Source organism: Arachis ipaensis, chromosome B3, assembly GCF_059453495.1.
Source record: "Arachis ipaensis isolate K30076 ecotype BB chromosome B3, ASM5945349v1, whole genome shotgun sequence".
Classification (NCBI taxonomy): Eukaryota; Viridiplantae; Streptophyta; class Magnoliopsida; order Fabales; family Fabaceae; genus Arachis; species Arachis ipaensis.
Window position 1 is genome coordinate 7,379,800 of NC_142438.1, and position 25,556 is coordinate 7,405,355.

At 34.2% G+C, this 25,556-nt stretch overlaps 4 protein-coding genes across 6 annotated transcripts; 2 read left to right on the forward strand and 2 right to left on the reverse strand.

The window, feature by feature from the left end:
• The first annotated feature begins 1,640 nt into the window (after positions 1-1,640).
• LOC107628877 (phenylcoumaran benzylic ether reductase POP1) lies at positions 1,641-3,444 on the forward strand. Its single transcript, XM_016331502.3, has 5 exons — positions 1,641-1,916; positions 1,988-2,122; positions 2,357-2,594; positions 2,683-2,886; positions 3,057-3,444. The coding sequence occupies exons 1-5, from the start codon at positions 1,725-1,727 to the stop codon at positions 3,221-3,223; spliced, it is 936 nt and encodes a 311-aa protein (XP_016186988.1). The 5' UTR covers positions 1,641-1,724; the 3' UTR covers positions 3,224-3,444.
• Positions 3,445-4,008: 564 nt separating this feature from the next.
• Positions 4,009-8,996, reverse strand: LOC107628876 (FtsJ-like methyltransferase family protein). The gene is made up of 11 exons (XM_016331500.3): positions 8,402-8,996; positions 8,223-8,270; positions 7,972-8,130; positions 7,837-7,883; positions 7,551-7,707; positions 7,391-7,452; positions 7,058-7,247; positions 6,693-6,782; positions 6,146-6,288; positions 5,914-6,040; positions 4,009-5,347 (listed from the first exon to the last, which is right to left on the reverse strand). Exons 1-11 carry the CDS (start codon positions 8,879-8,881, stop codon positions 4,355-4,357), a joined length of 2,496 nt encoding a protein of 831 aa, XP_016186986.1. The 5' UTR covers positions 8,882-8,996; the 3' UTR covers positions 4,009-4,354.
• An 877-nt stretch (positions 8,997-9,873) lies between these two features.
• LOC107628875 (protein RER1A) lies at positions 9,874-12,628 on the reverse strand. Its single transcript, XM_016331499.2, has 4 exons — positions 12,287-12,628; positions 11,633-12,001; positions 10,408-10,588; positions 9,874-10,249 (listed from the first exon to the last, which is right to left on the reverse strand). The coding sequence occupies exons 2-4, from the start codon at positions 11,986-11,988 to the stop codon at positions 10,196-10,198; spliced, it is 591 nt and encodes a 196-aa protein (XP_016186985.1). The 5' UTR covers positions 11,989-12,001; positions 12,287-12,628; the 3' UTR covers positions 9,874-10,195.
• Positions 12,629-20,299: 7,671 nt separating this feature from the next.
• On the forward strand, positions 20,300-24,083 carry LOC107628873 (uncharacterized). Of its 3 annotated transcripts, none has more exons than XM_016331495.3 (5): positions 20,303-20,441; positions 20,801-20,847; positions 20,943-22,355; positions 22,560-22,585; positions 23,015-24,083. In XM_016331495.3, the coding sequence occupies exons 3-5, from the start codon at positions 21,014-21,016 to the stop codon at positions 23,771-23,773; spliced, it is 2,127 nt and encodes a 708-aa protein (XP_016186981.1). In that variant the 5' UTR covers positions 20,303-20,441; positions 20,801-20,847; positions 20,943-21,013; the 3' UTR covers positions 23,774-24,083. The 3 variants fall into 3 exon arrangements, with proteins under 3 accessions (XP_016186982.1, XP_016186981.1, XP_020973626.1); XM_021117967.2 differs by having other exon boundaries at positions 20,801-20,841; XM_016331496.3 differs by lacking the exon at positions 20,801-20,847 and having other exon boundaries at positions 20,300-20,441.
• The last annotated feature ends 1,473 nt before the right edge of the window (positions 24,084-25,556 follow it).

Below are 25,556 nucleotides of genomic sequence, written 5' to 3' on the forward strand. Positions count from 1 at the left end.
GTAAGGGTGTGTTTTCTACTAAGTCTCTCATGCGGGTCCTTCAATCAGAGAATCTGCCAGCAGCGATCACAAGCTATAGTTTCACAAGTTCATTATGGAAAGGAGTGGTGCCTCCGAGGATTGAGCTTTTTGGCTGGTTTGTCCTTGTAGGTAGAGTTAATACCAAAGACAGGTTGAGTAGGCTAGGCGTTATTCATCACAGTGATAATATTTGTGTGCTCTGTAACAAGGAGATAGAAACTGTCCAGCATCTATTTCTTTTGTGTGATATAGCATGGCAAGTATGGTGCAGTTGGTTGCGGTCAGTTGGTAGAGAGTGGGCTATTCCGGGTTCCATCAAAGGTCTGTTTGAGAGTTGGGCTGGTTTGCACACGAGTAAACAAGAGCAGAAGCGGTGGTTGATTGGGTTCTTTGCAGTGATTTGGAACATCTGGTTGGAACGTAATGGTAGGATTTTCAACAATCAGATAACAGGTGTTGACCTCATCCAACAGAAAATGTTTATGAACTACAAAGAATGGACTGACAGTAATCTCAGGGCGTGTTGATAGCAGGGCAGGTGATGTCAGGCGTTATGGTTGTTTCTTTGTTCTCCTCTTTGTAGCACCTTGACTTTTGCTCCACTGTTTGTGTTGAGCTTTCGTTGTTTCAAAAAAAAAAACTTTTATTGATAAATATTATAAAATTCATCTTAAGCGATTTAATCATATAAAACCAAAACAGATAGAACAATTGATTAGGAGGATAAATTAGATGGAATATAAGCAAGTGATAAAAATAAAAAAATTCTAAAATATTATACATAAAATGATAAAAACAAAATTTACGTGGATTGCACATCTATTTATATCATATAAGAATTGATGTCAATATATAATAGAATAAATCTATATCATATTATTTTTTGTATTTGTTCTACGTCAGCAATTTTGCATATATAGTAATTTTACAATATAAAAAATAATTAGATTGTTATATAGTATTAATATACTATTTATTATCAACCATTATAAAATTAAATTAATTGATATACCACTAAATAAAATTTTAAATTTCTTAATTAATTAAATTTAAGAAATATTTATTTTTAAATTGAATTAAAAATAATAGTTATGTAATTATTATCTACATTAAAATTGTAATTTTTTTTGTTGAATAATTATATTTAATCATATACGAATTGCCAAATGAATATTTTGTACAATATTTTTTACAAATTAATTTTTAAATTTAATATTAATTTATATATTATCTAATCTATTGCTAAATAATACAAATTTTAAATATATGGATCCTGCTAGAAAGACAATGGACTATTTGTACAATGTGTACAGCTATTAAGTTATAAAATGAACATCCCCATACTATTTAGAATAACCATCCAAATACTAGCGATAATAAACATCTTCCAGATTCACTAAGGATCGAACTCTTGACTTTTCAGATCTAGCGCTCTAATATCATGTCATGATACCACTTATCCCAAAAGCTTCAGTTGATTGGAAAAAGATAACACTAATGATTATATCTCTAATACTCCCTAAATCTCCATTGTGTGTATTGTATAAATATTCCATTAACTCCTCGCACTTTCCCTAAATATATATACTATATAGTCTAAAGAAGCATAGAATTTAGTTGAGGCTCTATAAAAGAACCCCTCTTCTATTCAATTCAGTTTGACTTTAATTATTGCTGTGTCATCTGTCCCTTTTAATCATTCAATGATAATGGCTGCCGCAGACACCAAGATTCTCTTCATCGGAGGCACCGGTTACATCGGAAAGTTCATCGTGGAAGCGAGTATCAATGCCGGCCACCCAACTTTCCTCTTGGTCCGAGAGTCAAGTCTTTCCAATCCAGAAAAGGCATCACTCATTCACAAGTTCAAGAACTTGGGTGCCCAACTTGTTTTTGTAAGTTTATTTTTTCACTCTTGAATCTTCATTTTTCACTACTTATATTAATTTTCTAAGTTTGGGAACAGGGAGATGTATATGATCATGAGAGTTTGGTTAAAGCCATCAAGCAGGTGGATGTGGTGATTTCTACTATTGGAACCATGGAAGTAGCTAATCAAGATAAGATCATTGCTGCAATCAAAGAAGCAGGAAATGTTAAGGTAAATTACAAGCATATTCAAATTTCTTGTACATTTTTCTTGATGCCTTACAGAAATAACTTCAAGTGAAATGATTACATATAATTGATGAGGCAACAAAAGAATATGATAGATTATTCACATAATGATAGGTCAAGCTTGTCCCTAGAATATGATATATCATCTTCTAAGTTGATCATTAACATGATGGAAGCTTGTGTATCAAGAAAACTTATCATGAGCTTGTTTTAGCAGAGATTCTTTCCTTCAGAGTTTGGAAATGATGCAGACCGTGTTCAAGCTGTAGGGCCAGCAAAGAACGCATATGCCGTGAAGTCCCAAATTCGCAGAGCTGTCGAAGCTGCCGGAATTCCTCACACCATTGTGGTGTGCAACTTCTTTGCCGGCTACTTCCTACCGAATTTGTCACAACTTGAAGCCACAACTCCACCAAGAGATAAAGTTGTTATCTTAGGAGATGGAAATGTCAAATGTAAGATTAAGAACACATTTTTTTGCATCAAGACCAAGAAATATAAAAATTGGCACCTATCTAAAAACATTTTGCTTTGATTATATAGGTGTTTTCAATAAGGAAGAAGATATTGGTACTTATACTATCAAAGCTGTGAACGACCCAAGAACGTTGAACAAGATATTGTATATAAGACCCCCAAAGAACATAGTATCCTTCAATGAATTGGTATCTCTCTGGGAGAAGAAGATTAATAAGACACTAGAACGGATTTATGTTCCGGAAGATCAAGTCCTGAAGCAAATTGAAGGTTAGTTATGATGTGTAGAATTTGTTATTATTATTTAATTATTTTCCCTCTGCTTCTACCAATTGTATTACAATCTTGTGAAAATTTCATGACACCAAGATTTGAGGGTAAGTTGTTGAATATATGCATGTTTGGAGAGTTCTAAATTGGGTTGTTTCCTGTTGTTGCAGATTCTCCTTTCCCAATAAGTATAGAATTGTCAATTTGTCACACAGTATATGTGAAAGGAGGTCATACTAGCTATGAAATTGACCCACAAGTTGGAGTAGAAGCTTCAGCACTATATCCTGAAGTCAATTACACTACCGAGGATGAGTTCCTTAACCAGTTTATTTAACATGATTATGTTACTTGGAACTCAATAGTTTCAATGTTCACTTTGATCTTTTTCTATAGATTTTGTGTTTTAATATCATTACCAGTATTCAGTAATGTTGCACTTGTTTCTGTAAGAGGAGGAGGAGATGTTGAGTTATCAAACATCTCATTATAGAAAACTTGTGTTCTGAAATTAAAGTGTGGATGTCCTACTAATTAATGGAGCATGATTTTTCTTAATATGCTTTCACTAATAGCTAGTAAGTGGGTTAGATAGATAATTCATGATACATGTTTCCACTAATACCTAATAAGTGGGTTAGTGTTTAGATTCAATTCTCATCTATAAATGGATGCTAGCTTCAGCACAACAACAATAACAAGCATAAGGGGACTAGTCACTTATTACGTAATGCTAGCTCATGTTTAATTCTTGTGTCTGATTTTTATATACTACAAAATCTATTCTCTTAAAAAAAATATTATTCATATATCAAACACTCTTGAAACTCTAAAAGTATTATAAAGAAAGCAGAATTATCTCGTAAATTAACAAGTACTATATTTTGTTAATATCATCAATATACAACTCTTCTCTTCTTATATAAATTTGTACATTTATTTATCTACTTCCATCATATTTTTCACAACAGTTTGAAATTACTTTTGTTTAAATTACATCAAATATCTTTATAAGCTTTCAGAAAGGCGAAAACCATGTCACGACTGTGACATAGATGGCATATTCAATATTCACATTTTATTTTATTCTTTATCCAAGAGAAAATATTATGCCAGTTCAAATTGCTAATAAATCTGTTCGTAATCAAGATTTTAAATTCTTAGCAGTACGTTTAGGCAGTCATAAATTGCCCTACCAGCAGCACTAAAAAATTGATGGTCCTTACATTACAACCCGCTTTAAAGCTGACCACAAATAATAACAACTCTATTAGGCATTAGCTGCTATTTATGATAGTATTAAACTAAATCAAAATTGGCTTTCAAGAAGGGCAGGAAAGAAAAAATGTTCTACTCGATAAACATTAATACCTATTGCACATTCCACAACAGCAACTAAAAGACAAACAATGTGAAGATCGTAACAAAACTGAGACACGAGTCAAGAAATTGCATTTCAACCTATTTTTCATTTATTCCCCTTTCTTCCCTTCTTGGCAGGGGCCTTTGCAGATCCCTTACCCTTTGGGGCCTTGCCCTTCGTCTTGGAACCCCCTTTTCCTCCCTTTCCCATTCCATGTTTCCTAGCATCCTTCTTCATTCTCCGATCAACAAGGACTTTTCCCTTCCCAGTCTTAACTTGAACACCTTTCTTTGCAACTACATACTCTTTTTGAGGTCTCTTCGGAACAGCCTTCTTATATAGTTTGTCGATTTGCTTCATCTTTGAACGATCAGATATCTCTGTCTGGTCCGATATTGCATTTGCTTTCTTCCGTACCTTCTCAAGCTTCCTCGTTGCAACACGTTTCTTTCGAGCTTTGGCCTCCGCAACCTTCTTTGCAGGCCGAGCATCGATTTCTTTAAACTGTGCTCTCATTGCAGCAATTTCCTCTTTGGTGATAGGCTTTATTGGTTGCCGGTGTCTCCTTTCCTCATCTAGAAACCACTTAGGCAATCCCTCATCATCAAACATGTACTTATTATATGCATCATCCAGTATCTCCTCCCGCTTCTTTTTCCTAAGCATCTTCTTAGCATAAGCCAATATCTCAGCTTTGGTTTCAACATCTTCCTCTGATTCATCAGAAGATGAATCATCACTTGAATCAGTAGCTGGTGCGGGAACTATCTCAAAATCCTCCTTTTTCTTGGATGGTTGGGATTGTGGGGGATCTATGGTCACAGAAGCCTTTGTTTTGTTTTCTTTATTTTTTTTTGTTAAGGAGACACTCTCTTTAGGCCCATCTATATCCATTTCATCTTCACTATCATATTTACCAAAGTCACCCTCCTCTACAGCTTCAGCAAATAAGTCCTGACTAAACCATTTATTTTTTATTTCCTCCTGGGTGGGCTCTGCCCCATCATTGAGTGGAACCACCAAAGGATTTGCTTCTTGATCACCCTGATCTTCATCGGAATCATATTTGGACTGAACAATATCATCATCCTCACCATCCTGCACAGTAAAATGCATAAAATTTCCTTTTGCAACCCACAATAAATATGCACCCTTCCATGGGTCTATACATGTTCTACATGACAAGCATACCAGTCCTTAACAGTTACTTGAGAGCAAGCAAGCAAATGCAACATATCAACAGGAGAACAGAACATGAAAATTATATTGCCAGTAGTATGGAGGATACGTTTGGATCAAAGGAAGGGAGAGGACAAAGGGACGCAATGAAAGAAAGGGGATCAAATGATTATTTTTGTTCCCTCCAGTTTAAATAATCATATCATAATCCTCAGAGTCTTCATTTCCCTATATAGAACTCTTGAACAAGGTTGAAACCTTGAAGAGTTGAAGGTTTACCTAAAACATTCCTTCCTCTTCCTTCTCCATCGAACATAAACCAAGGGGATAAAAAAAAATAGAAACTATATGACAGGGATAAAACATGGAATGATAGAAAAATCTAAAGTAGGGGACACATGCGCACATGGGCAGAGAGAAGCAAGTCTACAAGGAAGTCTAAGTAATACGCATAATAATGAAAATGAAAGATCCATTGTCAATACCTCCAGAAGTTGGGACTCTACATCAACAGATTTCTTACTACGCTTCCACTGCTTTGTGCTCCCTCCCTTTTTTACCACAAACCGCTCATAAGCTTGTTCAAGTAGATCATCCATTTGTTCATCATATCTGATATCAATTTATGTTCTTCGTTAAATATCATTACAAACCAGCAACAAGAACTTAAGGGTTAGCATAATGTTAAGAGCCCCACATAAAGAACCTGTCAATCACCTTTTACGTTCTTCATCAGAATCTTCTGTGTCGCCAGAAGAATGCTCCGCACCTCCATGAGTTGCTTCATCTTCACTGTCTTCTGCTTCATCCTCAGCCCCTTCATATTCAGTGGTATCAACAGCTACAAGATCCTTCTTACCCTGAAACCCCATGACAACAGATTAACAAAATTAATCCCTACTGGAAAAACTTCTCTAACCTAAAGATTATTTGCAATTGAAGCACATACCATTCAGATATGGCTACACAAAATATACAAAATCAAAACAACAGAAAAAATATCCAGTCCCAAAGGTAAGACTATTTAGATTTCTCATGGAGATCAAAATCATGATTCCTGTGCACATATCCTTTTGGATTTTGATGTACTCACTAAGTGTTAGTGTAAACCTCCCCATTATAAAGGGTAAAAAAAAAATCAATTATCAGGAGCATATCAACCCTATTTCCAGAGAGTTTAGAGGGGAAAGAAATGCAATTCAACAGGTTTTAGATCCTTTTCTGAACTGAAAATCCAAAAGAAACCAAAATGATGAAGTCAAACCTTCATAGATGAAAGTGAAAACAACTCTTGATCAACATAACCATCTTCTATTGCATCCATTTGCATCCCTGTTGCCTTTCGTGCCTTGTCCTACAAATTAACAATTAAAGTAATAAATACGTATGATCTCATCCACTTATAAAAGGAACTAAGAAGTAATAATCAAATTTAGAGTGCCATGATATATAGAATATTAATACAATGAATAAGGTTTTATCCTATTATTTTGACCAGATATCATATTCAAGGACGTTATATAATTCAGTATTATGATCTGCAAAAAATATGTCAATACTGATGTTGAATAGATCCTAAAACTATGTTCCAGTCTAAAATTAGTCAATAGTAACAGAGACACTAGATACCTTGGCTCTTCTTTTTGCAAGGAGCTTCTTTGCACGTTTCTTTTTGTGATCCATTGTATAAGTCAGCTCCTCCATTTCATTGAGTATTCTATCGTCTTCATCCACCTCAGGAACATTCTCGGCTTCTGCTTTGGTAGTGGGATCAGGCTTTTCAGTGGGTGCAAGAGCTTTTCTAATGTGAATTCGCCACCTAAATGTAACCAACAGATGGAAAACCGATCACAACAGAAAGAATTGCAACTATATTGAGGATTCAGCATTGTTAAAATATGTATGCATAGTCGCCAATGGGAAAATGTATGTCAAAATCAGAGACTTGGGCCAAGCAGGTACTTTAGAAGATGCTTGAAGTCTTGCTTCCCCAAAACCCTCAAATCATCGCACAGAGATTTCACCTGACAAGAAACGACACACAATGAATTTAAACTAAAATTATCATTGTTCAAGTATCCACTAATAACTATGAAACTAACCAAAAATTATACACAAGTACCTCTTCAGTTGTTAATTCATGATCCATGATTGGTTTATCAGCTGGATCGGTAAAGGTTATGCAAGTGACTGAACCAAGAATATCGAGAGGAGAATCCGACCAAATGAATTTAGCAGCTGATGACTCCTTCCTTAAAGTTGAGAGTCCATCTTCATAACTGTAAAAAAAAAAAGAAATTATCATTCAGCAACAGCATACCATGTATTTGAACCACAAGACAGCTACATCAATGGTTTTCCAAGCACAAGAAATTAGCATTTAGCAATAACAAATATGCAGAATTTACCCATCACGATGCCTCTTTTGCTTATTTTCTCTAAGTACATCCACCACCTGCATTAACAATTCACCAAACGTGAGTAAAACACAAACCCTAGCTTCGCCAATCCAGCCCAACCTTCCCGAAAATAAATTGTTTTACCTTAGCCTGCGGTTCAACGGACCCCTGAAAGAGATGCTTCACATCGAGAAGCCGTGGATCAATCTTAGCAGGTGCCTTGTACTTCAACCCCAAAACAAAAATCTCAGCAGACTCGGAACGACTAGCAGGTGGCTTTTCCACCTGAACCTTCTCAAACAACTGCAATCACACCAGCAAAGAAAAACCCTCAAATACAATTCTCAGTTTCTAACCCAACCATGCACAAAATAACAAACGAAATCATCACTCACCTGCTTCAAGCAAAATAGCACCGAACTATAATCCTGCGACCTAAAAACCTACCACACCAAAAAATAAAACCAAAATCAGACATAAGAAAGAAATAGCCAATAACTAATAAGTAACAACTAATTTCGTTCTTAATTTTGAATTCGATTCTTCGCATATGAGATTGATAATTAGATATTACCTTGGTGACGAAAGTGCCCTTGGGTGCCAAGAATTGAGTTGCGAGCTTAACGGCATCGATGACAAGGGCATTCTGGGACATGGCTTCCTGCGCCCAAGCGCCTCCGATATTTGGAGAACCGTCGTGGAGTATGACGTCGAATGCGGTGCAACCGTAATCGGTCATGAGCTTCTTGACGCGGCTCTTACACTCGGGCCTGGTGATATCCTCCTGGATGGCGATGGCGCCGCGGATGGGGGCGATTGGCGCAAGGTCGACGCCGATGACGAGGTGGCCAACGGGGACGTGCTTGACGGCGACCTGCATCCATCCTCCGGGGGCGGCGCAGAGGTCAAGGACGGCGGAGGCAGATTCGAGGAAGTTGTACTTGGAGTTGAGTTGGATCAACTTCCATGAAGCACGGGAACGGTAACCGTGATCTTTTGCTAAGTGGTAATACTGATCCAAACGGTGCTTCCCCTTGGCTTTCGCTTTCCCCATTGTTGCTGCTTCACTGAGCTTCCAAGGGTTTTGGTTAGGGTTTTGGGATCGCCCAGAAGGAAATGCCAAAGGGGCTCAGCGGTTCTTCTTCAAGTTCAAGGAAGCTATACAATTCAAGTTCGGGTCGGTTTTTTCAAACCCGTTTTCTTGGGCGTTTCTCTCTATTGGGCCTGTGCAAGAGTTTAACGGGCTCTACGAGATCTATGTTCCGATAGGATCTTTTACATTTGAAGAAAAGTAATAACCGACCAAAATCTGGCAACCATAATGAAAGAAAGACCCGAAAAAATTAAAAAAGGAACTAAAATATAATTCAGTAATGCCATTTTTCTGATATAAAAAAACGTAGTGTTACTCTTACAGTATGTAGGATTAAGAATGTCAAACCTTGCGATAAATTGGGCATGGTTATTTTAAGCCAATGAATGTTAACAATTTAAGTAGATCCTCTCAATTAAAATCTACACTTGATATAACCAAATGGATTTCCAATTAGTAGATCGGTTGTCATAATTATGGCTTGTCAAAGTAATTTGGTTCAATTTACAGTATTCCAGTTCGGCTGAACGAGAATATTTGACTATTTTGTTACCATCAAAGAGAAGAGGGTCCGCGATGAACCTAAAATTTTGAATATCTTTTGTCTTGGTCCAATATGGTACCTACAACATTTTTTGGTGGTCACTGTTGTGTTGTAAGTTCGAGTCTGAAATTGAGAGCAAAATAAAGTCTTATTGGAATAAAAAGTATAACCACTATTAGTTTTTGGTGCATTATCAAATATTTAAATCTTGATAGCACGACATTTTCATCTCGACACATGATGATATCAATTTGAAGCCAATGAATTGTCACCTACGTGCCGTGCCTAAACAGCTCAAAAGGAAGTCCTCTATCAAATGATGGAGCAGTGCCAGACATAGAATTAATATACCATGTTCCATAGGCTCAAAAATGCTATTTTGAAAAAGTGCTGGAGGAAGCCATCTCCCTTCAAATGAATGAAATTATAATAAAAGATAACACGTGGGGAAAGAATACAGCATCACAATACAATACTAGATTTTGCAACAAAATCTAAAACTGAACCAAATATTGATGCATATCAACAATGTTGTTCACTGCCAGCATTAGCATGTCTTCTGTTTTTCATAAAGCGGGTTGGACACAAATAATATTTCTGTAACTGCATATTGGCATCCATAATACTGACTACAAATTCCGCAAGATAAAGGAGAAAAAATAACTATCCTGAATGTTCACAAAACCTAACTTTGAGATCTGTATTCTTCAAATCGTGACATGACAAAGCTTTTAGTCTGCACGACTGCCACTGCTACTGGCAGAAGATCTCTTCCCAGTGTACTTCTGTAAAAATATCAAACAAAAATGGAACATATTATTATCTCTCAGGAAAACTGATTACTGATACCAAATAGAGCAATTATGCTTCAGCTGAACTTACTGTTAGTAAACAATAATCACAAAAAGGTATACTATGAAAGGCAATATGAGCATCAAATTACCTGTTTTCCAATGTTAAATGGAATATATTTGTACTTTATCATGTGCGCAATTTGACGCCTCATTGTAAGGACAAAGAGAACAATCCAGTAACAGAGCAATATAGGCCAGAAGACAGGAACATCAAATACGGAAAAGAAAGTCATCACAAATGCTATGCAAAAAGCCTTAGTGAAAGAATACCTGCAGTCATATTCAAATAACAAATCATCAATCTCATCCATCAAAACAGATTCAATCAAACTATTCCGATACATAAACAGTACAGTTTAGCTAGTCAATTGTGCAAATTACATTATTTGTTGAACAAATATAGCACAACACTTCAATGAAACCAGGATCTTTCAGGAAAACTAAGCTAAAAAAGATCAACTCATTCCACCAAAATCAATATAGTGATTATCAAATATGATGCCATTCCAGTGATGCCTCTTATTCTCCGTTTAAAAACTGGTTTCCATAAAAGCAGTTTCCATAGTGGTTTTGAGACCAGATATCCATAGTACATTAATAAGAACAGCCCACTATAAACTTCAGTGGGTTGGATTCTTAAATCTTAAAAACTAAAAGTTTGTGTATTGCATTGAAATTAACATGAAAATGACCAGAAAATTAACACAAATAGCTAACCAGTCCAAAAGTTATAGATAAATAAAACTTGAGAAATGACAAATTGGCAATTTGAACTAATTACAAGTATGAAATTTACTAATTTAGAGAGAAAAATTATAATATCGGGACAATAAATTAACACAATAATCTTTATTAGACTTGATAAACCAACATAATGGAACTATACGATCCATAAGAATATTATAGCACATGTATGTCCAGAAGTTTTCAATATCCTGATACATCATCAACATAAAAAATTATACATGAATAAACATTTCTTTTCTCCTTTTTGATAAACATGGATAATTAAAATAGGATGCAAATAAATGCCAGCGGTCATAACTCAACTTAATTATTGAATGGTTAGCAGGCAGTTGCATCTACACGCACATGCGAGATGATCATATGGAAATGCAAATATACAAAAATGACAAAAAGTTACCAAAAACAAGGTGGAGCTCACAATAAGACAAGTGCCCAATAAGAGATATAGAATCAGCAAAAACAAAAATGTACTCCCAAATTCAATTAAGGTTTAGCAATGATGACAACAAAGTTATGTGCAAATTAACATACTATCAATGAAACAGCAGTAAAACCCCTAAAGTTTACCAAAACTTAAACTCGGGAAGCCGTCGAATGAACGGTTTGAACTCGTCGGAACCCTTAGTGGGAAGCAAAGGTCCATCAGCATTAGGCTCCAGCTCAGGATCAACCAAAGGGGACAAGAACCCAATCAAGAGGTTCAGCAAGTAAATTCCAAGCCCATAAGACACAATGTAAAATCCCTGGATATAAAAAACCCTCAAGACATAAATCGACACGATTGCCAAAGTCCCAATCCACCTATAGGTGGCGTGAGGCGTAGATTTATCCAGGTAATACTGGAACATCTTTGAGAATTCCTGCCACCATTGGTTCACGGGTGCAGCAGCAGCAGAGGCACTGCTGCCTACAGTTCCTTCCATCCAATTCACAAACCTAAACACACAGAAAGAAAAACCAATTGAATCCATTCATTCACACATTGCGCATCAAAACAGATATCAAAAAACAAAATAATTCACAATAAATTCGAAAATAAGCAGCGAAATAACGGATTTTAGATCATCTAATGTTCAATCTAATACAAGAATGAGGAATTAATCGAGATCTAGGGTTATGGCGAGGGAACGGGAAACCCTAAGATTGTTGAAAAAATGGAATTGAAGAGAGATATTACTGTGGAAAACAAGAAATGAATTGAAGAGAAGAATAGGAGCTGACCTTAGAGGACGAGGGTTTTGGGAGGCTTCGGTGGGAACGAAGATGATTTCAATTGAGAGAAACCGAAGAGTTAGCAGATCTGCAAGGAACGGAAGATGCGAATTTGGCGTTTATTCTCTATTTTTTTTTTTTTCCTTCTTTTTTATTCTTTCTTTCTTTTTTACTTTTCCGTGTCGTTTTATGTGTTTTACTTCGTTCGTTCGTTCGTTGGGCACTTGGGCGTGAGATTGAGTTGCGCGTTGAGACTTGAACGGCAGATCTCTCCTCTGTCGTTTGACTGTGATGGGGAATGGACTATAGACTAGTGTGTTTACTAACTTACTATTTCAGTATTTCCTTTCCAAGGGGGTATGGCACGTGATGTGAGATGTAATTCTGCTGTAATCTTGGGGACAATTCTGTCATATCAAATTATGGCAAAGTCTTTTTTCTTTTTATTAGAGAGAGAGAGAGAGAGGACTATACTAATGCTAATTTAGTTGTGTGGTAGTCAAATTGATACGGTATATAGACGTTGAATTTATGTTAGGTTTTTTTTAAATAAATAAAATAAGAGAAAGTATACCGAAACTATAAAGCACGGACATTCCGTTGAGTTGTCGTGTCCATATGTCGAATATATTTCGGATACGATACTCATCAACACTCGTTCGATACGCATGTCTGCTGTGTCCAACTGTGTCTTAATAAAAAATAAAAAATTCTTCTCCGAACACACTTGGACATACTTAAATACCATCACGTGCCAGCGTATTCAGCCTTATTCTTAACATATATTCTTCATATGAATTTAGAAATAATATATATTATTATTTATTAAAACAAAATATTTTAGATATTTTTATATAATTAAAAGAAGACATTAAAAACAGTTAAAAAATTATTTTATATTTTAATACCAATAAAATGTCAAAATTTTATTGTAATTTATCTAAAATATACTTTATATTTCATATATATGTCGTGTCCCCGTATCTTATAAGATTTTAAAATTTGTGTGTCCGTGTATCCCGTGTCGTGTCGTGTCCCGTGTCCGTATCAGTGTTCATGCATCATAGACGGGAAACAATGACTTGAATAAATAATGTGAACAATGATTTAAAATTGGAAGGTCAATTATAATTAAAATTTAGATTTTTAAATTAAGTATCTAATTATGAAATTTTAAAATTTGAAAAATTAGGATTTGCAATTTAAGCTATTCCCACTAAAGACGGTTACTCCTAATACCTTCATTTCCTTCCTGTCTCCGGTATCCCCTCTTGCCGATGTAGCCTCACCTGTGCCGTTGCAACCACCGTCCCATGGCAGAAAGTTCTGACGCCCGCATTATCTCCCACCGACGCCGCCGCCGCGGTCCCCCGCACACACCACCGTCACCTCAAATTGTGCCCCTTGTTTTTCCGTATCCCGGTGATCTACGATCCCCCTCTTCCCTGCACGTCCTCTCCGGCGCCCTGAAACCCCTCGGCAAGAATCCCAGCCACCACCGCAGCAAATTCCGTTGACGCACGGCCTATTCTAATTGTGATGCGCCAAGACAAAACCATAACCAACCAAGCTGGCAAGTATGCCCGCTGCTTGATCCTAAGGCTCTTCACGCATAGTCCATTCTCAGGTTCTTGCAAACCCAAAGCATTGTCTTTCCAATGGTTATAACCTTTGAACTTGCGGTGCTGCTCCACGTAGTTCTCTGCTAGTTTCTTGTATTTTGTTCGTTCTTTTGTTGGTTTTTGTGTTCATTTATCTTCTTCTTCTCCTATTTCAATGGCCAGTTTAGGATGGTCATTTTAGTAGGTATGCAGATCGTTATTTTAATTCTTATGTGGATTATTATTTTGATTGGATTGATTTAGTTATATATAATTAAAATATATTGGATGTTCAATTCATTAGGTATACGGATAATTATTTTTTTCTTTAAGTGGATGGTTATTTTTACTAGGGATGAGTGATACCGGTGGCGGCGTGTGGCAAGCCAAACTGCGACGATGAAATGAGATGATTATTGACGAAGGTGGGGGTGACAGCCGGTTGGGAAAGAATAGGGTATTGGGGTGAAATGCTTTGGTAAATTAGGGTTTGGGATTGTTATTTTTTTTTGGTATAAGTAAGTGAATCTTTTTAGGTTAAATTACACAATTAGTCCCTATACTTTTAGTGAAATTGTAAATTGGTCCCTACACTTTAAAAATTTGTAATTGGGTCCCTAAAGAGAATTAAAATTTGTAATTTAGTCCTTACCATTCAAAAAGTGTTGATTTAACAAAATATTCTGTTAAATCAAACACTTTTTGAACGGTGTGGACTAAATTATAAATTTTAATTTTCTTTAGGGACTCAATTACAAATTTTTAAAGTGTAGGGACCAATTTGTAATTTCACTAAAAGTGTAGGGACCAACGGTGTAATTTAACTATTTTTTTATTTAGATAATTTGTGGAGTATTTTTTTATTTTTTACATGTATTGAGCTAAATTTACAGTCCATTATTCACATTGTTTGAATTCCTTATTGTCTCCCTAACGGAGTTGAATACATAAATATTAAATTTACACTTATAGATATGTATAGATATGTATGAGTAAATTTATGTTTATACACTTCATTATATATCTCGTTTTCAATAAAGACGAAATTGTTATGAACGTATCTCGTTTTTGCCATAGATAAAATATGTTAAGAATTTTTAGTAATGTGTCTAATCTGCAGACGGGATAAGATAGTGTGATCTTTTTATCGTATTCGTCCTTACTAAGATGAGATACATGATTTAAAATTTGTTTTTTAATGTTTTACTTAATATAATGTACTAGTACAAATTAAACTTCTTGAAACATAAATAAAACATAAAAAAGGACATAGAAGATAATGCAACATAAGAAGAACAAATCTCTTCACAATAATAACATACTAAAACATGGAATTACGGGTCCTCTGCAGATGCATCCAGTCATCCCTCAACATGTGTGACCCACCTGCTTATACAAGCCACAATGCTTTTTCTGATGCTTAGGTCCATCTCATTTCTAATGCATGTGAACACCGGTCCATCCTTAACCTTCCTTTACATAGTTGGGTTAAGTCGTAACTTCGTACCATGCCATTTTGGCCATAACTTCTTATCCACAATTGGCGATCAATCCATTTCGTACACCTTGAACACAGTCTCCTTTCAATATACAGGGTCAACATACATATCTCACTCAATACTAGTCGTTGCACATGCCGTATTTGCATGGCGACATGAAAAATGCAACGACTGGAACATGCAATAGTTACATGCCCGAGAGTTTAGTCGAACATGATACGATATCTGGTTCCGTCCTTCTAGCGACTCAAGCTCCTCTATACTAAATATCTGTGATCGTTTGTTATAGTATGTTATCTTCGATAGATCTTCCCTACTCTTCTCAACTGCTGCAAGGAGATGCTGTAAAAATTGTTGGCCACTTGCAAGTTGCGCTTGTGCCTCACAACCTTTTCGTATCCACAGCTGCTGTAACCTCTCGTAAGTGGATCAGACAATAATAGCAACTAACAAGTTTCTTGTATCCCTTAAAACAGTGTTAATGCACTTAAAAATATTAGTGATTATATAACGAATGACATTAAAATAAAGTTAAGTACTAATTCGATATTCAGAAGATTTAGACAGACAAAAAAAATTCTAAAAGATGTTATCGATAAATTTTTTTAAAAATTAACAAACGTATTCATAATTTCAACAAAGCCAATTTTTTATGAGCATAATATTAAAGTGATCATTGAAATTGAAATTGGATGATTTGACTAACTTTAAAGATAAATTACTTATATAATATTTTGTATTAATTTAATCAATGTCTAATTTTAATGGCAAAATCAATAATTTATCTTAAAAATTAACCAAATTATTCAATTTTGATAATCATTTTAGTATTATATTATGTTCTTGCTGAGATTGGACGGTGTATAACTTGTCCGTCAGTGAATACTTGTAAGCTCTCCGTCAAGATGAAGTATACGTCGGCAATGAGAGAACAAGGGAGTGGGTACCTGCAAAAGACACTCCGACGCTCAAGTCAGTAAGTATTTAAGAGTTATAAGAATAATTCTATGAATATAGAATGTAATACATGAAATAGAAGTTATCATGTGTTGTGTGTAATAATTCTATGAATATAGAATGTGAGACATGATATAGAACTTATAGAACTTATCATGTTGCCTGCTGAAATTAGATATAAAACGTTCCTTTTATAGGCATAGAATTGATGAATGATATTCATGTTATGACCGTTTGGTCATTAAAATTGAAATGATGGTCATTAAGTCGGTAATAAAGGTGTCGGTTACAGAATAAATTATAATTAAGGATGAGTTATAACTTATAATGCACAATAAAGACCGAGCTATAAGGTGACTGATTACAGTCTCCAAGCTTTGTCTGCCAATCATATGATTCAGGCTAAGCTTAGAAAATAAAATGAGTTATAACTCGGTTAAAAGATAAGCATATAATGATATGGTGAGCCCCTAAGCTTAGTCGGGTTATTATATCGACACTTATTCAAAAAATAATTGAATGATAAAGAGTCATTCAATCAAGATAGTTGTGTGGGGGATACTTTTCCGCTTAAGAACAATTTTAGCATTTGATTGTATGTGAACTGAAAAGTTCAGAGATAGATATCCATTGACGGAATCGATTGTATGATCTGATGATATAATGGTTAATTGTCTTGGAAAATTTTTCGGTCCACAACAACTTATTAATAAATTTCTAGCTCAAAGCAATTAGTTATTGAATATTTACAATTTACAGTGAATGTCTGACATGAATAAGATAAATTGAGAAAATGAATAGGTATAAAGTCGCAACATATATTGAATAATATATATTATAAAAGTAAAATAGTTCAAAGTAAAAAAATATACTTTGAAAGTTGATAATTATAGAGAAGAAGACGACATATATGAATGTCATATATGTCAAATGTGAATATCTGAATTTTGTTTTATAGGACATGCTTTAATTTGATAATAAAGCAACAAGATAATAGTTATTGAATTATACATTTAGTATAATGTTTCTAGTAGTTACGGTATGATGAAGGATATTCCTCGTGTAATAATAGTAAATTTTGAATGTTTGCATGTGTTTTTGCTTAACTTTTTGTATTAAACAAATAGTAACATAAAAGTTAATAGCATAAAGTGAATAGTGTAACCGTTATATACAATTGATTAATTTTTGATTGAATCCAATTTTAAGATTTGAACTCATCATTACCGTCATTTAATTGTATAAATAAAATCATTAAACAATAAGAATATAATACATAATGAAATAAAAATGCAATTGACATGGTTGTTATATGTCATTATTGTATAGAACATATATTGAGGTTTGAATATAACTAATAAATCAGTAAATATTAGTTACACAAAATATAAATGTAAAAGTATGTTGAATAAAATATATAATTTTACTTGTGTAAATAGAGAACTTTGAAAAAGTAAGCAAAATTGAAAACCGAGTTTGTTCTTGAATTGATTGAAAGCCGAGTTTATTTTCGGATTGGTTCATTGATCGATTATGAGATGTGAAATATTATGATACGTAAAAATGAAATAATTTGAATGTATAAAGTACATACTTTATAAAAAGTTACGATAGATTAAAATTTGATAAGAGGTATTAAATAAAATCTTAAACAAGATTGTTGAGATTGGTTAAAAAATTTGAATGTAAATCAAGTTTTATGAACCTAAGGGGAGTGGAAATTATTTTACTCGTCCCACAGACGGCGCCAATTATTCTTGCTGAGATTGGACGGTGTATAACTTGTTCGCCGGTGAATACTTGTAAGCTCTCCGTCAAGATGAGGTATACGTCGACAATGAGAGAACAAGGAGGTGGGTACCTGCAAAAGACACTCCGACTCAAGTCAGTAAGTGTTTAAGAGTTATAAGAATAATTCTATGAATATAGAATGTAAGACATGAAATAGAAATTATCATGTGTTATGTGTAATAATTCTATGAATATAGAATGTAAAACATGATATAGAACTTATAGAACTTATCATGTTACCCGCTGAAATTAGATATATAAAGTTCCTTTTATAGGCATAAAATTGATGAATGATATTCATATTATGACAGTTTGGTCATTAAGATTGAAATGATGGTTATTAAGTTGGTAATAAAGATGTCAGTTACAGAATGAATGATAATTAAGTCCGAGTTATAATTTATAATGTACAATAAAGATCGAACTATAAGGTGACTGATCGTATTCTTTAAAAATAGACTCCAACAAAATAATAGACATGCTAAATTAATGAATTTTTTATTGATAAAATTTTTTAAATTTTTTTGTCGGCGCCCGAATTTTTTTATACTAAATTAATAATTAATTCTATTAAAATATTTAGGCACAACAATGTGCAAATTGCTAAATTTGTCATAGATGTTTGGCAAACTTCAACAATTAATTTTTGGGGCTTATACCATCTCCAGTAGGGAACTCATCTCAGTCCCTATTTATGGCCCACCTATCATAAAAAGTAACTCTACATCAGCTTTTGCGTCATAAACGGTAAATAGGAACTCAAAGCATCTCTCTCTTTTCCATTAGGAGGAACTAACTTTAGTCCCTGTTGTGGTCCCACTTAATTAATTAATTAATTAAAATACTTAAAATTAATGTAATTGATTTTTTAATAATATTATTTAAATTTATAAATTTAAAAATAATTCACTATTAAAAGATATTAATATTAAATAAATTCATATATAATAATAATACACAATATATAATTCGGGATTACACTAATTTATAGTTTTGTGTTTACAATTGCTAATTTTAATAATATCGTTAGCATTTTAAATTTTAAAAATAAAAATAACTAACTCAACTAAGAATTATTTTGTAAGGTGTAAAAATTAAATTTATTTTTTAATGTAAGTAAATTTAATTAATTATAATTTAATATAATAATATAAATAATATTCAATATTAATTATGATATAAATAATTTAATATAAATCATTAATTAAATAAAATTTTAATTATTTAATATAATTTTTATTATAATTATTACTAATTTAATTATTATTTTATTATTTAATATAATTATTTAATTATTTCAGATTTTATATTATTTTTTTTTTAAATAACTTGCTAAATGGCAAGTTATTATTGGTTAACTTGAGTCCCTGTTTAGAAGAACTCCTTCACTTTGAAATCCATGTGGAAATTTATTCTTTCTCTCCTTCAATGGTTAGAGTTTTTATGTGTCAGAAAAAAATGAAAGAGGAACTATGTAGGTGCTCTTAGTACAATAGTACCTACTGGCTACCTATCAAACGCAATAAATTAATCTTTAAAATATATAACCGTGAGTCAAAATAATTTTATAGCATGTCACTACTTAATTGATGGTTCACTATTATATTTTCAAGGGTCAATTTAAAACATTTCATCTTCTAAAAGTTAATTGAGATAGACCTTAATCATTTTCACTGTTAATCCAAATTATACATTAAAAAGAAAATGGAATGAAACCGAAAAAAAAAACACTCACTTTAAATTAGTAAAGTACATACTCTTTTTCTTTCATTACATAACAAAATAGAGTGGGGCCACTCGAACCCTGTACAATAATTTTATTCATTTGGATGGAAATTATAAAGTGGCCACAATTACGACGCGTAATTCGAAACATACGAGAAATAGAAAAAAGCAATGGATGGAAAAAGAATTAATTAAAAATAATTTGAAGAGAGAGAGAAGGAATTGTTTGAACTTGGAAGGAAACAAATAAAAAAGCGCAGGTGGATGGGTCCCACGGATTCATGTGGCCGAGGAAAGAACACCCAAAAGAAACTAAAGCTACGTTACAAAAATTCCAACGGTTCCGATTGATTCCACGAGCCACAGAACCAACGTACTATGAGCATCTCAACCGTCGATTTCGTTTCACTAAACAGTGACAAGTTTTTAACACTGTAACGTTGCTCTTCATTTTTTGCTCCTCCTTCTTCATCTAATCATTATTATTATTGATTTATGTTACAAAAATTTATTACTATCTCATCTTCGTGCTTCTCAGTGGTTCTTTTTTGCTTCGCCGAATTCGCTTTTCGGCGTCTCAGAATTTCGAAGGTAGCTTCGAACTTCCTCGTTCTTTTGTTCGAATGAATTTATTCTTCTAGTTGAGTTTTGTTGTTTGGTGAATTCTGTTGAAGTTCAATTTGTTTTTGCTGCTTGTTTAGGTTTGTTTCTCTTTAACGGAAATTTTCAATCGTAATGAAATCTTATACACTTGAAATTGATGCTGGAATTTGCGTTTTCTGATGTATTTTATAGGATTCAGTAGGTTTCTTAACATGTTAGGTAGTAGGTGGTTGTAGGAATAGATTTAACTTTCTTAACGTGACGGTGTAGATTGAGTTTGTTTGTGTCTGCAACTCTGCATGCGTTGGTTTTCTTATTCTTTTGATGAAGTCTAGTCTGATTTGCAGGGATCATGAATCTGGATTTTGAATTCTTCTGTGGCTTGGAGGTGTTTGTGAGTTCAACATATTTTGCTGTGTTGTTCTTGTGTATGTATGTTTGTGTTACTGTGTTTTGATGAATGCTAACACGCAGGTCTCATGAATACAGGTCATGAACATTACTTCAGTTTGGCTATGTTTGTGAGTTGAAGGTAGTGTAGTGGTGGTGGTCGGTCAGTGATGACGCCTGACGATATTGGACAAGCATGTCATGAGGGTGAGGGGGTGGATGCTCATCAGGCGATAAACGGTTACCACTCAGTGTGGATGTCTCATTGGCTGCACACAGATTGTAAGTCAGCATCCACTAATCGGAACCATTCAATGTTTGGTTGTGGAGTTAAAGAAGTCAAACAAGACAGTGGCTCTGAACAGCATGGTTTAATTGGCTGTTCAGATGTTGTGGTTGATAGTTCTGTGCGTCCTGGAGCATTAGGAGAAGTAGGCAGGGGTGCAGGGGTTACTTCCATCAATGAGGCTGAATATGGAAAATCAAAGAAGCCAAGTATTGATTCCAAATCATTTCCTATATTCAACGTTTCTCAAAAGACTGAAGGAATTTTGTCGTTGAAGAAGGAACATGATAGTCTTTACCATGGAGAATGTATAAAGTCTGAAACTAAATCCTGCTCTGTAGATGACAGTGTTTCTCCTAATAGAACTGGCATTCATGTGCCATCAGCATCTGCACATCATCCTCCTAAAACTGAAACATCAGTTAGAGAGCATTGGTTGTTGTCTCAAGGAAATTTACCTTCAGGTCTGTTGATGAAATCTCCAAATGCAGTTGAACAGAAGAACATAGATGTTTCAACATCACTATGGAATGAATTTGTAAAATCAGACTCTGCCGTTGTGCCAACTGTGTGTGACAAAGGAAAAGGTTTGATGCCTGCATTCACATCTGGACACCAAAAAATATACCAGTCAAGCTACAATGTAGCAACCCAGGAGCATATCACCACTACTAAATATCACAGTTTTTCTTCTCTTCTAATCCATGAGAAGAAAATGAGTAACCTGTTAGACCCGCATAGATCTTCCTTTTCAAGATGGATTCAAGATGGTATTGCTCAGTTACCGCACAACCCCGGCGTTGATGACAAGGATGATGAATTGTGTTTTGTTCGCCATGAGCACCACAACATTCACAATCATGTTGCTGGTGCAAACATTACAAATCAAACTGCTTCCTTAAAGTCAACTAAACCTCAAGTTATTTGTGGTGAAAGCTCCCTGCAATTGCTTCATGATGGTGAGAGTATGAAGACAACTCACCATTTTCTTAACTCTGAAGAGACTGATGCTAATTTATCTGACAGAGGTCAATTCTTTAGAGAGGCAATAGTGCCTTCCAAATTCAAAGGAAATTCTGTGAAGCTGGAAACTCTAGGGGGCTCCATAAAGAGTTCAGGAAAGGAAAATGTGCGAGATCTCAGAAGTTCAACAACCCTGAAGAATGAATCATCTGCCGAAACAGATGCCATGGACATTCGTGCTTTACATGAGAATCACCTTCAGAGTATATAGGCATACTCTATCCATTATTATTATTATTATTATTATTATCATTGAAAAAAAAAGTTAGCTATTGTGGACTAATTTATGCGGAAAATGTTCTATTTTCCATATTTTGACTCAAGTTCAATTGTAACCATTTCTGGCAGTTTTATAGCTTTAATACTGTTTCTGGCCAAAATGCTGAAACTTGTTCCCTTTTGCGCAGGTGATGTTCCATTGCAAACAAACAAGGTAATAATCCCATTGCTCAATCTTTTTGATACTGCGGCATCTGTTTTTCATCCATGATGCTCTTGCTTAAGCATTTAAAAGTTTTATATTGTTACACGGGTTTCATGCTCAGCTCCACACATCATAGTCTGCCTTTTTGTTTTGATAGAAGAAGAGGGGGGAGATAGAAAGAGTTGCTTTTGACTGTGAATTGTAATGAATGTTGTTTGATATCATAAGGCCATGCAACAGTACTGCTCTTCATATCTAGACTTGGATACAAACACTAACTCACCCACTCACATTACATGTGATATCTGTATATAAATTTTAAACAATCAGTTCCTAAATTCAATAACTATATCATATCTCGAGATTGTTGTACCAATCTTATTGCAGGTGATTGAATCTGATACTATTTTAAACATTATTAAATTTTGAATTTTGTAGAGTTCCAAGGATATTCAAAAGTCACCCAGTTCTCAAGTTGCAGTAACTTCAGCCAATGAGAATAACAAAGCTAAATCAACGAATATAGAACTACTTGACATAAACCAAGAGCCTTGTGATGAGCAGACTATGGCAAATCCGATAGTTGATAGGGAGACTAGTACATCTAGAACCCACAGCCTTGGTGCGGAACATTTTCTTCCCGATGCAGATGAGCACGGAAGGTCAATATCTGGCAATAGTTCTTTGGGTCTGGATTCTAGTAGCAGATGGGTTAAACGACTCAAGTTATGCAGAATGGGTTCTGCATGTGGCACTGAAAGTGTAAACATTGGAGAATGTTCTTCACATGAAAAAGTAAATAATACTTTGGCAAAAGCTGTGGAAGGTACTGAAGCTAGCAAGGAGCCCAGAGTTGTAAATCATGCCAAAGAGCAGATGGTACCGGATCCACCTACAGCAGTATTAACAAATGGCAAGTCCAGTTTTACAGAAGCGAAGAGAGATGTCGAAATCACACTTTCACATCCCTGGATTCAGAGATGGAGTCACAAACATTCTGCATCCATCAAAAAGAGGCACGAATCAGTGGATCCTCATGATCCAAAGTCTTCAAACATAGCGATAGAAGATATTCAAAAGGAGCAGTTTCCAAGCATTGCTGCTATGGCACTTATGGGAAAGGCACTGAACTGTTTGAATCCATCCAGGGTTATGAAAAAGGGACCGGTGACAGTTTGGAATGCGAAGGGATTTTGAAGTTGTTGGCCGCCAACCTCTCCTACAAAATATGAGCAGTGCATGCATAGAAAGATATCGTATATAGGAGCATGCATTTTTCTGTTATATCTCTATATTATGTTTATGGGAAGTAAGTTGTTTTCATCCAGGGTGAGGAGAAATGTCTTTACCTCCCACGCCATATTTGGAAGCTATGCTTGCGTTAACACTTTACCTGTGGTAAGGTTTGATAGAATATAATGCTGAAGAGTTTGAATAATAGTCACTGTGGAATGGTTTGCAGCTTTTGGAGGTAAAAGTAATTTAAGAATTAAGACTAATTACCTTACTCAACTTTTGTTTAATACCTAAATGTTTCGGATTTTTTTTTTCCTTAAAAAGCCTTGTTCAAATATTCCAGACTGTAAATAGGTGGGTTATGCTAGGAAGGAACAATGAAAATGTAAATAAATAAAAGGTGGAAAACTGTGTGGTTTGCACAATCTGATCCAGGATAGAAAAAAGCACACACTATATTCTTGTTCCCAAGTATTTTCTGGTTTTCATATTCTTACGGAATATAACACGTTTAACGAGACTTCCGTTTGCATCCCTCCTTTTCGTATCAAAGGGATAGATAGATGCAATGCAACCAATGAATCATAGGAGAATCGTCGGCACCTTCATTATTTAGGCATCAATGTTACTAGTAAACAGCAAAAAGCAGAGTGTCTTTTCTCTTTCTTTTTTCCTTCAATTTTTTAAATTTCTTTTTTGTGGTTCAGAAAAGGTGGATCGGAGTTAAGAAAATGCTAAGTGGATTTCTTTGAACCTGACTACTTTACAGATGCGTGTGACCCCTACTCTGTTGGAGGCTGCACTAAACTAAATTAAAGTGTTATATATACTATTCTTAGTATAAATTTTAATTGTGCACGTTTCATCATAAGAGTTTGTTTTATTTTATTCTATATATATATATATTGATTTTTTATGATATTTTTTAATTTGATAAATCAAAAATTAATTCACTACAAATATAAATTTTATATTAAAAATTTGTAACTGTCCAATAAATAGCTACATGTGAGATTCGAATTTTCAATATTTAAACTACCTACTAGACCAATGAAAGGCAGTGTATATAATATACCTAGGTATTGCAAATGATGAAATAAGTGAATAGTATTTCTAGTATTAGAATCACACCACATCTACTGCACATGTCGACAAGTTGGCGGTACAATTAGCTTAGTTTTGCCATGTGGCACTTTGCTGACCTTCCAAACTTGCTGACGGTTGGTCCAAACAACCATGCGATTATGGTTTCTATCGTAGGATTTGACTCTTCTAAAACAAGGAATTGGGTAAAGTATATTTTTTGTCTTTGAAATTTGACAAAAAATTTAAAAATGCTTCTAAGTTTTATTTTGTTTTAATTTTGTCTTACAAGTTTTCGATTTACATCAAATATACTCCTAACAGCTAATTTTTTAAAAAATTTAAAATTAATTCAACAACAATTTCATAAAAACAACCCTCAACACAAGCAAATCAAGCATAATTTTCATACATTATTGTTAGATTGGTCTTAATTTTTTTGAAAATTTAGCCGGTAGGGATATATTTGATGCAAATCAAAAACTTTTGGGACAAAATTAAAACAAAATAAAATTTAGAGATATTTTTAAAACTTTTATCAAACTTTAGAGAAAAAATATATTTTAAGCTAAGAAATTCTAATGTGAAGAGGTTTTTTGGGAAGAAAATGAAAAAAAACGTATAACTTTATTTTAAAAAATTAATAAAAATAAAATGATAT

Coding starts and splice junctions, on each gene's coding strand:
- LOC107628876 (XM_016331500.3), bottom strand. CDS start 8,881: ATGGGGAAAGCGAAAGCCAAGGGGAAGCACCGTTTGGATCAGTATTAC. Junction 7,248..7,390: donor GACTTCAAGCATCTTCTAAA/GTACCTGCTTGG, acceptor GGTTACATTTAG/GTGGCGAATTCACATTAGAA. Junction 5,348..5,913: donor TAGAGTCCCAACTTCTGGAG/GTATTGACAATG, acceptor TTTACTGTGCAG/GATGGTGAGGATGATGATAT.
- LOC107628875 (XM_016331499.2), bottom strand. CDS start 11,988: ATGGAAGGAACTGTAGGCAGCAGTGCCTCTGCTGCTGCTGCACCCGTG. Junction 10,589..11,632: donor CTTCCCGAGTTTAAGTTTTG/GTAAACTTTAGG, acceptor ATATGACTGCAG/GTATTCTTTCACTAAGGCTT. Junction 10,250..10,407: donor CATTTAACATTGGAAAACAG/GTAATTTGATGC, acceptor ATATTTTTACAG/AAGTACACTGGGAAGAGATC.
- LOC107628877 (XM_016331502.3), top strand. CDS start 1,725: ATGATAATGGCTGCCGCAGACACCAAGATTCTCTTCATCGGAGGCACC. Junction 1,917..1,987: donor TGGGTGCCCAACTTGTTTTT/GTAAGTTTATTT, acceptor GTTTGGGAACAG/GGAGATGTATATGATCATGA. Junction 2,595..2,682: donor AGGAGATGGAAATGTCAAAT/GTAAGATTAAGA, acceptor TTGATTATATAG/GTGTTTTCAATAAGGAAGAA.
- LOC107628873 (XM_016331496.3), top strand. CDS start 21,014: ATGACGCCTGACGATATTGGACAAGCATGTCATGAGGGTGAGGGGGTG. Junction 22,356..22,559: donor ACATGAGAATCACCTTCAGA/GTATATAGGCAT, acceptor CCTTTTGCGCAG/GTGATGTTCCATTGCAAACA. Junction 22,586..23,014: donor TTCCATTGCAAACAAACAAG/GTAATAATCCCA, acceptor TGAATTTTGTAG/AGTTCCAAGGATATTCAAAA.